This window comes from Schistocerca piceifrons, chromosome 2 (assembly GCF_021461385.2).
Source record: "Schistocerca piceifrons isolate TAMUIC-IGC-003096 chromosome 2, iqSchPice1.1, whole genome shotgun sequence".
Lineage (NCBI taxonomy): Eukaryota > Metazoa > Arthropoda > Insecta > Orthoptera > Acrididae > Schistocerca > Schistocerca piceifrons.
This window is the reverse complement of record NC_060139.1, coordinates 43,101,860-43,118,235: the sequence shown is the minus strand read 5'-3', so window position 1 is coordinate 43,118,235 and position 16,376 is coordinate 43,101,860. Positions and strand designations below refer to the sequence as shown.

General features: G+C 37.1%; 1 protein-coding gene across 1 annotated transcript in view; it reads right to left on the bottom strand.

Moving 5' to 3' along the window:
- Positions 1 to 16,376, bottom strand: part of LOC124775134 (serine protease snake-like) — a 284,183-nt gene that overhangs the window by 45,942 nt on the left and 221,865 nt on the right. The window contains exons 7-8 of the mRNA XM_047249974.1: positions 13,066 to 13,172; positions 10,810 to 11,069 (exon numbers count right to left, since the gene is read on the bottom strand). Coding sequence (XP_047105930.1) covers positions 10,810 to 11,069; positions 13,066 to 13,172 — 367 coding nt within the window. The remainder of the gene's footprint in view (positions 1 to 10,809; positions 11,070 to 13,065; positions 13,173 to 16,376) is intronic.

Genomic DNA, 16,376 nt, shown 5'->3' with positions numbered 1-16,376 from the left:
TTAACTTTCAAAAAGAGTTGCACAGGTCATCAGAAAAAGAAAAAACTGGGTTTCGAACAAAAGGTACAGTTGGTTCAAGGTTATGCCACAAAGTTGGCAACAACAGCAACAAATATTTGGAATCCTGCATGTGCACGATCAACCCCAAGGACTGTGGAAAGTTTTATATCAATCAGATGGGGAAAAAATTCACAAATCATTTTAGAGAATATGTATAACTGAAATAAGAGTGCATTCGGTAAACATTTGGATAAATAAAAGAATGTGGCAGGAAATACGCAGGAAAACAGCAATGTACTGATAAGGTCCCAAAATGACAAATGTTGAGTCTACTGTATGAAATGGAAACTTATGTGTATGTTGTTGTTGTGGTCTTCAATCCAGAGGCTGGTTTTATGCAGCTCTCCATGCTACTCTATGCTGTGCAAGCTTCTTCATCTCCCAGTACCTACTGCAACGTACAACCTTCTGAATCTGCTTAGTGTACTCATCTCTTGGTCTCCCTCTACAATTTTTACCCCCCATACTGCCCTCCAATACTAAATTGGTGATCCCTTGATGCCTCAGAACATGTCCTGCCAACCTTCTTCTAGTCAAGTTGTGCCACAAATTCCTCTTCTCTCCAATTCTATCCAGTACCTCCTCATTAGTTTTGATCTACTCATCTAACCTTCAGCATTCTTCTGTAGCACCACATTTTGGAAGCTTCTGTTCTCTTCTTCTCTAAACTATTTATCATCCATGTTTCTCTTCCATACAGGGCTACACTCCACACAAATGCTTTCAGAAACGACTTCCTGACACTTAAATCTATACTTCATGTCAACAAATTTCTCTTCTTTAGAAACACTTTCCTGCCATTGCCATTCTACATTTTATATCCTCTTTACTTCAACCATCATCAGTTATTTTGCTCCCCAAACAGCAAAACTCATCTACTACTTTAAGTGTCTCATTTCCTAATCTAATTCCCTCAGCATCACCCAATTTAATTCAACGTTCCATTATCCTTGTGTTGCTTTTGTAGATGTTCATCTTATTATACTCCTTTCAAGATACTGTCCATTCTGTTCAACTGCTCTTCCAGGTTGTTTGCTGTCTCTAACAGAATTACAAAGTCATCGGCAAACCTCAAAGTTTTTTTTTCTTCTCCATGGGTTTTAATTCCTACTCCAAATGTTTCTTTTGTTTCCTTTACTGCTTGCTCAATATACAGATTGAATAACATCGGGGATAGGCTACAACCCTAACTCACTCCCTTCCCAACCACTGCTTCCCTTTCATGCCCCTTGACTCTTATAACTGCCATCTGGTTTTGAAAGAGAGTATTTCAGTCAAAAGCTTTCTCTAAGTCTACAAATGCTAGAGACATAGGTTTGACTTTCCTTAATCTATCTTCTAAGATACGTCATGGGGTCAGTATTGCCTCACATTGTTCCAAGAAGGCCGCCGAGTAAGTGACGCCAGAAACCATTTCCAGAAAGTTAAGTGATTTAGACAGGAATATAATTTAGTTTAACGCCGACAACAAATTAAATACGTGCATTAGTGTATCGTTTAGTCTTGCCGTTAAAGGTTTGACTTTTCTTTGCGTATTTTTTCAGAAAACACGAAAAGATCGTAACTTCGCGAAGTCGCGCTTAGGCTTAAATTTTGTAAACGTGTTTGTTTCTTGTTTCACGGTAATTTAACTAGTTTCTCGGTAACAAATAAGTAAACTACCGTAAATAGCGTATAACTTCATTGTTTTAATACAGATTTCAGAAAAACAGCGTAACTTTATATCAGAAACTTGCCTATATACATTTGTTTATAGGCCTAATTATCGTAACGTTTTTGGAGAATCAAAGTTAAAGTATCTCGTTTAATTGTCCTTTTTTTCCATTCCATAGAGTGAAATACATAATAAATAGCGTATACCTTCGTTGTTTTAATACAGTTCTCAGAAAAACAGCGGAATTTTAAACCAGAAACTTGCTTATACACATTTGTGAATAGGCTTAATTCTTGCAACGTCATTTTTGATTTTCGGTAATTTAATTGATTTATTCTAGCTAAAGTATTAATTTTGCCATGAGTGAGAAGTGCCTGACATGCCGTAGAATTGTTAGTTCCGGGGTTTGGTGTGATGGATGCAGTAGTTTTTTTCACTGGGGGGACTGCAGTGGCGTGGGTGTTGGGAAAGTGGATCAGGCTCATCAGTGGTTATGTAGGATTTGCAGCAGAGATAGGAAGATAGTGGAACCGGAGGGGAAAATTGCTGCCCTTCAGGCTGAGCTAGATCAGGCTAGGGAAGATCTGGACAGGTTAAGGAGGGAGAAGGGCAAAGAGAGGTGGGAAGTGGCAACAGGTAGCAGAAGGAACAGGCCTAGAACTAAGTCTGACAGTTTTGTGGTGAATGTCAAAAATAAGTTTGACCTGTTGCTTCAGTTAGAAACTGATGAGCCTCAAGCAGAGGTAGGTGTAGACAGGACACAACAAACTTTCAATAGGAAATTGAAAAAGAATGTAGGAAAGTCATCGAAAAGGAAGAAAGTTTTGTTGTTAGGCAGTTCTCATGCCAGAGGTGTAGGCCAACTTCTGCAGGAGGAATTAGGACCAGAATACCAGGTCACAAATTTTTTCAAACCAAGTGCTAGTCTGGATCAGGTGACAGAGGATTTAGGTTCACTCTGTAAAGGATTTACCAGGGAAGACACCGTGGTTATTGTGGGAGGGCCAGGGAACAGCATCGACAGAGATCCTGGGTACAGTATAGAGTGTGACCTGGTAAAGATTGCGTCGGCATCGAGACACACCAATGTTGAATTTGTGTCTGTCCTGAGACGCCATGACCAGCCTCATTTGAACTCTTCTGTTGGGAGAGTTAATTTGGAGTTGGAACGGCTGCTTGGGTCGGGTGCGGGGGCTCATATTGGTGTGGTTCCTGTTGATTATCTCAATAGGTGGGACTATACCAGGCACGGCCTACATCTCAACAGGAAAGGGAAGGGGAAACTGTCTGGGGTAATAGCAGGAAATTTAAGGGGGGGGGGGAGGCACTGCCATGAATGGTAAAATACCAGTGGTTACAGGTGTTGGAGCAGCACCTTTTTTAGGATAGGTAAGACAGAAAGATGTCAAGTTCTACGAGAGGTCAGGATTGAAACAAATGTTCAGTTTAGGAAAGAAATTAAACAGCACAATTCTAGCACATTGGATCACCAATCGCAGCTATCAATTATAAATTTTCACCAATCACCAGAAATTTTATCTCCACCAAGTTGTATCTCAGTCCCAGGTAATTGCATTGATGAATTAAAGTCACCCAACCCAGTTGACATAATCTGCCTCTCTGAACACCATGTGACCACTGGTATAGGAACCAGGCCTAAGCACAATGAGAAACTCAGACAGGAGAGTACTGCAAATGTTAGAATAAGGAAAGGTTCTCATAAAAGTATAATTAAAAATAATGTAAGTATATTTCATCAAAATATTGGGAGCTTAAAGAATAAAGTAGATGAGCTTCTGGTTTGTTTAGAAGATTTACAAGCTGAGAATGAAATAGATATACTATGCCTGTCTGAGCATCACATTGTTACTGATATGGATAAGGTAAATGTAAGTGGTTATAAGCTCTCTGCACATGTAATGAGAGAAAATATGGAAAAAGGAGGAGTTGCCGTATATGTCAAAAGTTATCATTGTGCAAAAAGTATAGAAACAAAAAAGTTTTGTGTAGAGAAACATATAGAAGCATGTGCCTGTGAGCTTAAATTAAATAAAGGCACATTTATAATTGTAACTGTATATAGGTCCCCATCAGGAAATTTTCATCTATTTCTGAAAAATTTGGACTCCTTGTTGTGCTATCTGTCAGACAGGGGGAAGCAAATTATTATTTGTGGGGACTTCAATGTAGATTCTCTGAAAGAGGGTAATAGGAAAAATGACCTTGAAGTATTACTCGGTTCTTTCAATTTGACACCCGTTATTGATTTTCCTACTCGGGTGGTAAAGGATAGCAGCTCACTGATAGATAACTTCTTTATAGACCAAGATAAGTTTAACCAGATAAATGCTCAGCCTGTTGAGAATGGTCTTTCTGATCATGGTGCACAGCTAGTCACAATATATGACATAGCTCCATTCAGCAATACTAAACAGTCCTCCAAAGTAGTACGTTCAGTCAACGATTTAACAATTGCAAATTTCAGGGAAAGCCTACAGCAGTTCGACTGGGATGAGGTGTACCGTGAACCTGATGCCAATTTAAAATATAATTTATTTCATGACATTTTTGTAAATGCATTTGAAAACTGCTTCCCCAAGAAAATAGTTAAATATACTCGTAAGAAACCTTGTAACAAACCATGGCTTACTAAGGGTATAAAAATATCTTGTAACCGGAAAAGGGAACTGTATCTGACAGCAAGAAAGAGTAGTGACCCAGAAACTATCAAAAATTATAAAAACTACTGTGTTATATTAAGAAAAGTTATTAAAAAATCCAGGAGTATGTGTATCATGTCTGAAATCAGCAACTCTGATAATAAAATTAAAACAATTTGGAATATTATTAAAAGAGAAACAGGTCAACCACGAGCAGAGGAAGACAGTATTACCATCAAATTGAATGAAAACTTTACGAACAAAAAGTCAGAAGTTGAAAATATTTTTAATAATCATTTTCTAAATGTTGTGGATATAGTAGGATCCAGGTGTTCATTAGAAGATGCTAGGCTGTTAATGGAAGAGGCCATACCTATGCAATTTGATACAATTGAAATCTCACCCACTTCTCCCTCTGAAATTAGGAAAATAATAAACTTGCTTAAAAGCAAAAAACTCACATGGAATTGATGGCATTTCCAGCAAAATACTAAAAGCTTGTTCTCAACAGGTAAGTAAGATTCTCAGCCACCTGTGTAATAGCTCTCTGGAACAGGGCATTTTCCCTGATAGACTGAAATATGCTATTGTTATACCTTTGCATAAAAAGGGAGATAGATCTGATGTCAACAATTACCATCCAATCTCCCTTCTAACAGCTTTATCCAAAATTTTTGAGAAAGTAATGTATTCAAGAGTAGCTTCACATATCTGTAAAAATGAAGTACTAACAAAATGTCAATTTGGTTTCCAGAAAGGTTTTTCAACAGAAAATGCCATATATGCTTTCACCAGTCAAATTTTGAATGCTCTGAATAACCGAACACCACCCGTTGGGATTTTTTGTGATCTCTCAAAGGCTTTTGATTGTGTAAATCATGAAATTCTGCTAGACAAGCTCAAGTATTGTGGCATGAGTGGGACAGTGCACAAATGGTTTAATTCGTACCTAACTGGAAGAGTGCAGAAAGTTGAAATAAGTAGTTCTCGTAACATGCAAAGATCAACACATTCCTCAAACTGGGGAACTATCAAGAATGGGGTTCCACAAGGGTCAGTCTTGGGTCCTTTGTTGTTCTTATTATATATTAATGACTTGCCATTCTATATTCATGAAGAGGCAAAGTTAGTTCTCTTCGCTGATGATACAAGTATAGTAATCACACCTGAGAAACAAGAATTAACTGAGGAAATTGCCAATACTGTCTTTCAGAAAATTACTAAGTGGTTCCTTGTAAACGGACTCTCACTGAATTTTGATAAGACACAGTACATACAGTTCCGTACAGTGAATGGTATGACGCCGTTAATAAATATAGACCTTAATCAGAAGCATATAGCTAAGGTAGAATATTCCAAATTTTTAGGTATGTCCATTGATGAGAGATTAAATTGGAAGAAATACATTGATGATCTGCTGAAACGTTTCAGTTCAGCTACTTATGCAATAAGGGTCATTGCAAATTTTGGTGATAAACATCTTAGTAAATTAGCTTACTACGCCTATTTTCACTCATTGCTTTCATATGGCATCATATTTTGGGGTAATTCATCACTGAGGAATAAAGTATTTATTGCACAAAAGCGTGTAATCAGAATAATAGCTGGAGTCCACCCAAGATCATCCTGCAGACATTTATTTAAGGATCTAGGGATATTCACAGTAGCTTCTCAGTATATATACTCTCTTATGAAATTTGTTATTAACAACCAAACCCAATTCAAAAGTAATAGCAGTGTGCATAACTACAATACTAGGAGAAAGGACGATCTTCACTATTCAAGATTAAATCTAACTTTGGCACAGAAAGGGGTGAATTATACTGGCACTAAAGTCTTTGGTCACTTACCAAATAGTATCAAAAGTCTGACAGATAACCAACAAGTATTTAAGAAGAAATTAAAAGAATTTCTGAATGACAACTCCTTCTACTCCATAGAGGAATTTTTAGATATAAATTAAGAAAAAAAAACCAAAAATATTTAAAAAAAATAAAAAAATAAAATAAAAAAAATAAAAAAATAAAGAAAAACAAAAAAAATAAAGTTGTTATATTAACTTAAGTATGTTGTTAAATTAACCTAATTATGTCATGTATTGGAAAATTCGACTCGTTCCACATCATTACGAAATATCGTATTCATGATCCATGGAACTAGTATTAATCTAATCTAATCTAATCTAATCTAATATTTCAACAAACTGATCTTCCCCGAGCTCGGCTTCTACCAGTTTTTCCATTCATCTGTAAACAATTTGTGTTAGTATTTTGCAGCCATGACCTATTAAACTGATAGTTCGGTAATTTTCACATCCGTCAACACCTGCTTTCTTTGGGATTGGGATTACTATATTCTTCTTGAAGTCTGATGGTATTTTGTCTGTCTCATACATCTTCCTCACCAGATGATAAGATTTTTGTCAGGGCAGGCTCTCCCAAGGCTATCAGTAGTTCAGTAGTTACATGTATAGAAATTGAAAACCAGGATAAGTGCTGAACAAACAGAGTGAGTTTAATCTGAATTCTTATTTATGATCTACAGAGAGCAGCAACCTGGCATTCAGCATGTTCAAAGGCCACCAGCAGCAAAGAAACTTGGCCTCCTTCTGTAAGCTCTGCCATAGGTAAACAACAACTTCTAAGAGAGAGGCCATTGTGCATGTTAGTTAGATTCCATTCCAAATGCATTATCGATTATTAAGATTTTAATTAAATAATCATTGTTTTGTTGATTATATTCTCCTATGGCTACGTTGAATTGATTTGTCATGCTAGAATGTTTCTATCAGCACATTTGATGTTACTGTTCCATCTTTTATTATGACTTTTACACAGTGATATGGTATCTACTCTGGCAGAGTAATGGCTTTCTAGTGTTACTCTTTCCCATTGTACATGGTTTTTAAGCATGGATTTTATTTCCACACATTGGATTTCAATGTATGTTTTATTGTCAGATGCTCATTTTGCCATAGGAAAGAATTTTAATTAACATTTATGTGTATTGCATTTTTTTTACCTCTGAATTTACCCTACTGTTCACTTATGTACACTAGCTTGGTGGTCTGTACTGTTCTATATGATGTCCCCAGGACATCACCAGCATTTACTTTGTACCTATGTGTACAGATATTGTTGATATTTATATATTTTGCATTGTGGGGTGGTGGGTAATTATCCTAATTGATCATTACTTTGTTATGTCATTGTAATAGACACTTAAATTGTCTGTGCATGCTTTACAACTACCTTTGCCACTTACAAGAGCCTAAAAACTGTTTTTTGCTGTCAGCCAGTAAGTGATAGAGAACATACTGACTGTAATTTCTAATCTGCAAATCGACATTACTCTTTGTGCTCACTGAAAGAAAGTGTTCCTACTTTCTGTTTACTTACTGAGATCAGGAACTATGACTATAATTTTTTTAAATTTTAATTTTAATTGTTTGATATATTCCATAAAAGACCACATGCACAAAATACTTTAACATTCCTAATGATAATAATAATACCCCTAAGGGGAAAACACTATTAACAGTTCAGGGGCAACCTCTATGGGAAGTTCCAAGTAAAATGGTCTGTTGCCCTGACTTCTAATCTCCAAAAGATAATTACTTGCCTTAAAAGTGGAAAATAATCTCACCACTTACTATGCAGTTTTGTCAACATTATGGGCGGCAGAATTTTGTGAAATCTGAGTCATCCAGGATGGTGTACAATCCTCATGAGTTCACTTCCTACTGTTACTGAAAATGCGTTCAACTCTGCCCAACTCTGATGTCATCCGAAGCCCAATGCATGCAGACATTTGACTAACACAAACAAATTACCATTTCAGAATGAAGTGTCTTCTACCAGTACCTGTCTAGCTGTATTTATATATGGACACAGTGGACCACCAAATGAAACACTTGCTATCAGTGCCCTAGACAGAGGTAGCAGCACCTTTCCCAGACCCATATTAATTAATAGGTCTGTCATTTAACAAATAACTGTCTTCTTAATTATTACATAAATAGAGTTATATTTGTTTTAGTTACTGAAAAAGTTTTAGCTTGACTGCATTTAAACTTTGCCAGACAGAATTTTTAGAATGTAACCAACAGTAGAAGATGATCTCTGATCTGCCTCATTGAGATTCCTTGTATTTATAGTTATTTATGATACATTTTTTTAAATATGGTGCAGATGCATCATTTTATTACTGTAATTGAGAGCTTTAATTGGAACTTTCTATTGCAAAAATTGATTTATAATGAATAAGGACATATGCATTCCAAATTTGGTTTTTAGTAAATAACTTGAAAACTAATGGAGGTAGCTTATTGATGTGGCTTAGTTACTGTTTTTATATGAATCTGAGGCTAAAGTATAAATTTTCATCTTTCTGAGTCTAACATTTAGCACCTTAAATTTTTGTCAAAAACAATGGCTTTGATCAAAATGTGCTGAGATTTGTAAATTTTAATAGTGATATGCCTTTCCATATTCTGACCAATTTTAGCTGCCTAGTCTTATTAGTTAGTGACACTTTTTTTTTCTTGCATTTGATATTTTGCATAACATATTCATTTGATCATTCTGAGACCTTCAGTGTTAACATTAAAATACTGAAGCAGACACTGACAAATGACAAATTCTGAAGGTGGCAGGGATAAAATACAGGGAGTGAAAGGCTATTTACAATTTGTACAGAAACCAGATGGCAGTTATAAGAGTCGAGGGGCATGAAAGGGAAGCAATGGTTGGGAAGGGAGTGAGACAGGGTTGTAGCCTCACCCCAATGTTATTCAATCTGTAAATTGAGCAAGCAGTGAAGGAAACAAAAGGCAAATTCAGAGTAGGTATTAAAATCCATGGAGAAGAAATAAAAACTTTGAGGGTCGCCGATGACATTGTAATTCTGTCAGAGACAGAAAAGGACCTGGAAGAGCAGCTGAACGGAATGGATAGTGTCTTGAAAGGAGGATATAAGATGAACATCAACAAAAGCAAAACGAGGATAACGGAATGTAGTCGAATTAAGTCGAGTGATGCTGAGGGAATTAGATTAAAAATGAGACACTTAAAGTATTAGATGCGTTTTGCTATTTGGGAGCACAATAACTGATGATGGTCGAAGTAGAGAGGATATAAAATGTAGACTGGCAATGGCAAGGAAAGCGTTTCTAAAGAAGAGAAATTTGTTAACATCATGTATAGATCTAAGTGTCAGGAAGTCATTTCTGAAAGTATTTGTATGGAGTGTAGCCATGTATGGAAGTGAAACATGGACGATAAATAATTTGGCAAGAAGAGAATAAAAGCTTTCGAAATGTGGTGCTACAGAAGAATGCTGAAGATTAGATGGGTAGATCACATAACTAATGAGGAGGTATTGAACTGGATTGGGAGAAGAGGAGTTTGCGGCACAACGGGACTAGAAGAAGGGATCGGTTGGTAGGACACATTCTGAGGCATCAAGGGATCACCAATTTAGCATTGGAGGGCAGCGTGGAGGGTAAAAATCGTAGAGGGAGACCAAGAGTAGAATACACTAAGCAAATTCAGAAGGATGTAGGTTGCAGTAGGTACTGGGAGATGAAGAAGCTTGCACAGGATAGAGTAGCATGGAGAGCTGCAGCAAACCAGTCTCAGGACTGAAGACACACTGACAAAGTTTGTTAAAGTATTTTTAACTTTAATTTTACTCTTAGATTATTTTGTAATCCTTTGTATGTTAAGCACAGACACATTACGCTGATGTGACTCTGGTAGTAGTGAACTCAGCACTCTCTCTTGCCTCTGTACCTCAGATAATGTCACAGCAGTTGTTTTGTGTCATTATGTATTATTGGTATGCATGATTGTTAGTCACGTTATTGTTTTTTTATTTGTCACTCAAGTATTTCTAGGCATTTTATAGATTATCTTCATTTAATTGGACAAGTTTGCCATCCTACTGTTGTTGTGTTCATAACAGATCTGAAGACTGCAACAGCTGAAACTGCAAATTGTACAACTTACGTGATCAACACAAATCTTTACAAATAAATTGTATGTATGTTGCCACCTAAATTATTATCTGACTACATTAAGCTGTCATAAATGACACTCACTGAATACCTACAGAGGAGGCAGTTCAATGGGTTTATAAATTTGCAGATACACATTGGTGCCTATATTTGTGATGCTCTGTAGCAACATTAGATGAGCTTTCTGGACACTATTATATCCTCACTTCATTCTTACAGGTATCTTCTACAATATATTTTGTATGTGGGTTTGGAACATTTTGTACTTTCGAATTAGGTAACAATTGATTACTTTTGAAGTATTATGCAAGGCAGTTCATTACTCATACAAATTATCAGGTAAATAATTTTTTGCTCTTACATTTTTGCAATAGGGTGTATTTTTTTTAAATTTATTGCATTTCACTTTTTATACTCACCATACTCAGTTTTACCCCAACCAGTAGCAATTGCCCTGCTATCTGAGAATTTATCATGTGTGTAGAGACAAGCAGGTCGTATAGGCCACGTGAAATTCACACGCTCACTAAGACGTAACAGAGCAATATCATTGTATTTGCTTGGTCCTTTGTATTCAGGATGGCGCACTAAATCTGCAATGTGATAATCCACAGGAAGTGCTCCATCATCATCACTTTTCAGATTATGCTCACCAAGACGAACTATTACTGCAGGATATCTGTAATTTGTTAAAGCACCTTTTTGTTAAGAAATAAGTAAAAATAATGTGTTTAAAGACAAGTTAGTAACATTTTCTATAACTGACATCAGTATGGTTCTCAGTTTGTATATGAAACGCTGCAAATAAAATGTTTCATTTTAGCAGCTCAGATGTAATGACTGTTAACAAAAATTAATGTACCTTAAATAAAATTGTATCCTACTGATGGAAGATAACTCCCCTGCCTATGAAGATGTTGCTGTTACATACACTGTCTTCAGTGTTTGAAGATGTCTTACAAATTCTTGAATGTTGTTAGAAATAGAATTTCCAATAAACCATTTATTTGATTGGACTGTTGGCTGGTGATCATATTCATGCAAAATGTGCAGAAACTGCAGCAGAGCTGGTGTATAACCTGTCTGCTTTCACTGGCAGCCCCCCCCCCCCCCCCTCCCTCTGATGGGGAAACAGACCTGTAATAGGGGAGGAGTAGGATGTACTGGGTGAGTGAATCTTGCAGGTGTTGCACTTGGGTCCTTCATAAGGATATGGCCCATGAGGCAAGAGGTTAAGAGTGGATGTGGCTTAGAGATAGGGATAGACTAGGGTACTGTTTACATTGGGTGAGATGCAGACAACCACTTTAGGAGCATGGGAATGATAGTGAGTAGGATGTTCCTGGTTTCTTGTCATAGTTAAAACCCTGATGAAGGGCAAAGTTCAGTTGTTCCAGCCTGCAGTGGTACTGGGTTACGAGGGGTCCACTCCTTTACAGCTGTCTCTTTGGAGTTGTGGAAGGATTAGATGTGTGTGAGGGGATGACATGGGAAAATTATTTGTGAACTAAGTTTGAGGGGCAGTGCCAGTGAGAAGACCTTAGTAGCATATTCAGCATACTGGGAAAGGAAATTCTGGCCACTGAAGATACGACGTCCACAGGCGGTCGGAATATAGGGAAGTGATCTTTTGGTGTGGAATGGATAAAAGCTTTCAAAATCCAGGTACTGTTGTTGGTTAGTGGGCTTAATATGGACAGAAGTATGCATGGAGCCATCAGAATTGTGGAAGTCAGTGTCCAGGAAGGTGGTGCATTGAGCTGAGAAGGACCACGTGAAGTGAGTAGAAGAGAAGGTGTCAGGGCTGTGGAAGACTGAGGATAGGGGTGTGGAGTTGGAAGGTTGTTGGAGAGGTAATGTTTGATAGCACAAGGCTGTGGACATGAGGGATGTTTGTGTCTATGGAGATGGAATGAACGGTGATAAGTATGGACCCACGTGGTAATGGAGTGGGAATTGTTGAGTGTCAGTGAAGGATGTGGTTCATATCTTTAACATGAGCAACTGGTTTGTGGTGTTCATTGACAGGAGCAAAATATATTTTAGTAGGAGCACAGTAAACAGCTGCAGTGGGGCATCATGGATTGTTGGATTCTACTGTTTGGTGAGCTGCTACCTTCAGTCTCAAAAAATTTACATTCTGCCAGGACTTTCCACACCACATTAATGAAATAAATGTTAAATTCTCCAAAGTACCTTGAGATCTACTGTAATTGTTTTGTGCATGTCTTTTCAAAACGCGATCTCAATGAACATCATGTGTGTAGTGCATGTATGGAAGAGGCACACAGGGGTGTGGATGGTGATGGTGATTGTAAGGTGAATTTCACTGTAGTGTTGATGCAGGTACATTCAGCAACAAATGCTCAGTAATATAGCTGATGGTGACTAATTTTGAACTTAATTCACAATTTAGTGCAATCTGTGTGCTACCCATCATTTATACACAGGTAAGTCATTACCTTTCTAATTTGATGTTTTGTGTCAATGGGATCAGTAATCAGTAACTGTATTTGGTGACATTTTGTTTAATTTTATTAAATTTACAAGTAACACTAATAGACAATATTCATGCGAACACTTTTATTTTGTTCCATTGTGCCTTTGACTAATATCTAAAACAGCAATAACGGTTAGCAGAATACAATCCTAGTTGTGCTGAGGTCTATACTTACTTTCCAATGTGTGTGCAGTGTGCAGCAGTAAGGACATAATATTCACTGATTAATGATCCCCCACAGTTCCATTCCAGATTACCATCAACTTGATAACCAATAGCAGCCTGTTAACATATATTGTTTATCACACATATGTAGCTAAGTAGTAGTAGAAGAGAAGTTTTAAAATGGTAGGGAAGATAGAAAATCTTGTCAGGTGAGAATAGGATAATATCAGCAACAGCAAAAGATAATGTAATAGGATTCATGAATAGGAAGGTAGGCAGGGAGTGAGTTACTATCAACAGTTCAGTTATAGGGTTGTTATCAGAATTGACACAAATGAACACCAACAACAATAGTTCTGGTGTACATACTGATGCTGCAAGCAGGAAACGAAGAAAGAGAAAATCTGTATATGGATACTGAACAGGTAATTCAGTGTGTAAACGCAGATGAAAATCTAGTAGTCTTGGGAGATTGGAATGCAGTTGTAGAGGAAGGAGAAGAAAAAAGGATCATGGGAGAATATGGCCTTGGCAGTATAAATAAAAGGACAAAGACTCAATGCTGCCATATATTTCAGCTTTTAACAGCAAATACTGTCTTAAAAATTACAAGAGCAGAAGATACATTTTGAAAAGGCCAAAAGGTATGGGAAGATTTCAGAAAGGTTACGTCATAGTCAGGCAGAGATTTCAAAATGAGATATTGAATTTCAAGGTATACCCAAGAGCAAATATAAACTCAGATCACAATGCAGTAATGATGAAGAGGTAGACTTGAAAATCTCTGTGGCTGTAGATCCTGTCATGGTGAATAGCTCATTAGGTGCTTCAGTTGAAGAGGAGTGGATACCTATAAAAAGAGCTGTCACTGAAGGTAAAAATGAAAGCCTTGCTACGGGGAAAGTAATTGTGAAGAAACCAAAGGTAATGGAAGAAATACTGCAGTTGATCAACAAAAGAACAAAGTACAAAAATTTTCAGGGACTTTCATGAATACAGAAATAAAAGTTACTTTGGAATGAAATAAATAGGACGTACGTGGTCATAAGGCCAAATGGTTGAACAAAAAAATGTGAAAAATTGAACAAGAAATAATTGTTGGAAGGACTAACTCCATCTACAGGAAGCCAAAACAACCACTGGTGAAATTAAAAGCTAGCAAGCTGACATTAAGAATGCAATGAAAATTCAAAATGGGTGGAAAGGGTGTATTGAAGGCCTCTACAGGGGGAAGACTCGTCTGCTGATGTGTTGGAAGAAGCAACAGGCATAGACAGGGAAGAGCTAGGGGACCCAGTATTAGAATCAGAACTGAAAAGAGCTTTGGAGGACTTAAGATCAGATAAGGCAGAAGGGATAGTTCAAATTCCATTGGAATTCCCAAAATCACTGGAGCAAGTGACAACAAAACCACTATGCATGTTAGAGTGTAGAATATGTGAGGTTGGTGGTATATTTTTGGAGAAACATTATCCACACAATTTTGAAGAAAGCAAGAGGTGACAAGTGTGAGAATTATCACACAATCAGCTTAACAGCTCATGTATCTGAGTTGCTGACAAAAATAAAACTGAAAATCTGTTAGATGATTATTAGATTGAATTTGTGAAAGGTAAAACTTGAAGTGAAAGTACATCAATGTTAATATTCAGTAATGACATTGCAACCTCTGTGGAATTGAAGAATATTTACAGAAACTGTTGATTGGAATGAGCAGTCTAATTAGTAAAGAACATGGGCTGAAACAAATTGGGGAAAGACAAACATAATGATAAGTAGCAAAAATGAGAATAAAAACTGATGGTCGTGATGCAGATGAAGTTAAGCAATTCTGGTGCATTGTAAGCAAAATAACTCATGACAGATGAAACAAGGGAGACATAAAAAACAGACTAGCAGAATGAAAAGAACCAGGCATAGAGATGTTAGGTAGTGAATCATGGACACAGGGAAAAATGGAACAGAAGAGAACTGAAGAATTTGAGATGTGGTGCAACAGAAGAATGTTAGCAAATAAGTAGACTAATAATATAAGGAATGAGGTGGTTTTCCACAGAACTGAATAAATGAATCTTTGAAATATATCAGGGAATAGCTTCCACGTTACTAGAGGGAACCGTTGATGATAAAAAACTGTATAAGAAGTCAGAGACCAGAATACATTCAGTAAACAGTAGAGAAAGCACATTGCAAGTGCTATTCTAAAAGAATAAGTAAATGTTAGTATGGTGCCCATGTCCACAATGGTAGTGATGCTAGTGCAAAGTTACACTTAACAGATCATTGAGATTTTCTGATGTGCACCCACATCATTGAACTGTAGGTGAGTGGTTTCCTTTCCTATGTTCTGCCTGTGGTTTTCATCCTGGAATTCACATTACTGCAGTAACAACAAAAATGTACTTCACATAAAGTCAGAAAACTTTATATCAACTAAAAACATCACTTAGAATATAAACAAAATAATAAGTAGGAAAAATGAACATTTAAATCTCTCTGTGTGAGCTCAGATCTCTCTTATTTTATCACAACAGTCATTTCTCCTTAAGTATGTGAAAGCCAACAAAATATTTCCACATTTGAAGGAGAAAGTTGGTGATTGAAATTTCATGAGAAGATCCCAGGGCAATAAGAAACACTGTTTTAATTATTGTCAGCCCAACTTGTATACTATTCTCTTCCTTTATTGCAATAATGCCTTTCTTTAAACTTCCTCAGTGCCCACCTTTAATGTCATCTCTGTAAGGATTCCACATTATGCAGCAAAACTCCAGGAGAGGATGGTGAGCATAATGCAGACAGTCTCTTTAGTAGATATTTTGCATCATCTAAATATTCTGCCAACATAATACACAAGCAGACATATTGGTCTTTAAATATGTCTGCTTGTGTCTGTATGTGTGGATGGATATGTGTGTGTGTGCGAGTGTATACCTGTCCTTTTTTCCCCCTAAGGTAAGTCTTTCCGCTCCCGGGATTGGAATGACTCCTTACCCTCTCCCTTAAAACCCACATCCTTTCGTCTTTCCCTCTCCTTCCCTCTTTTCTGAAGAAGCAACCACTGGTTGCGAAAGCTTGAATTTTGTGTGTATGTTTGTGTGTCTATCGACCTGCCAGCGCTTTTGTTTGGTAAGTCACATCATCTTTGTTTTTAGATATATTTTTCCCACGTGGAATGTTTCCCTATATATATATATCTTTCGCAACCAATGGTTGCCTCGTCAGGAAAGAGGGAAGGAGAAGGAAAGACAAAAGGATATGGGTTTTAAGGGAGAGGGTAAGGAGTCATTCCAATCCCGGGAGCGGAAAGACTTACCTTAG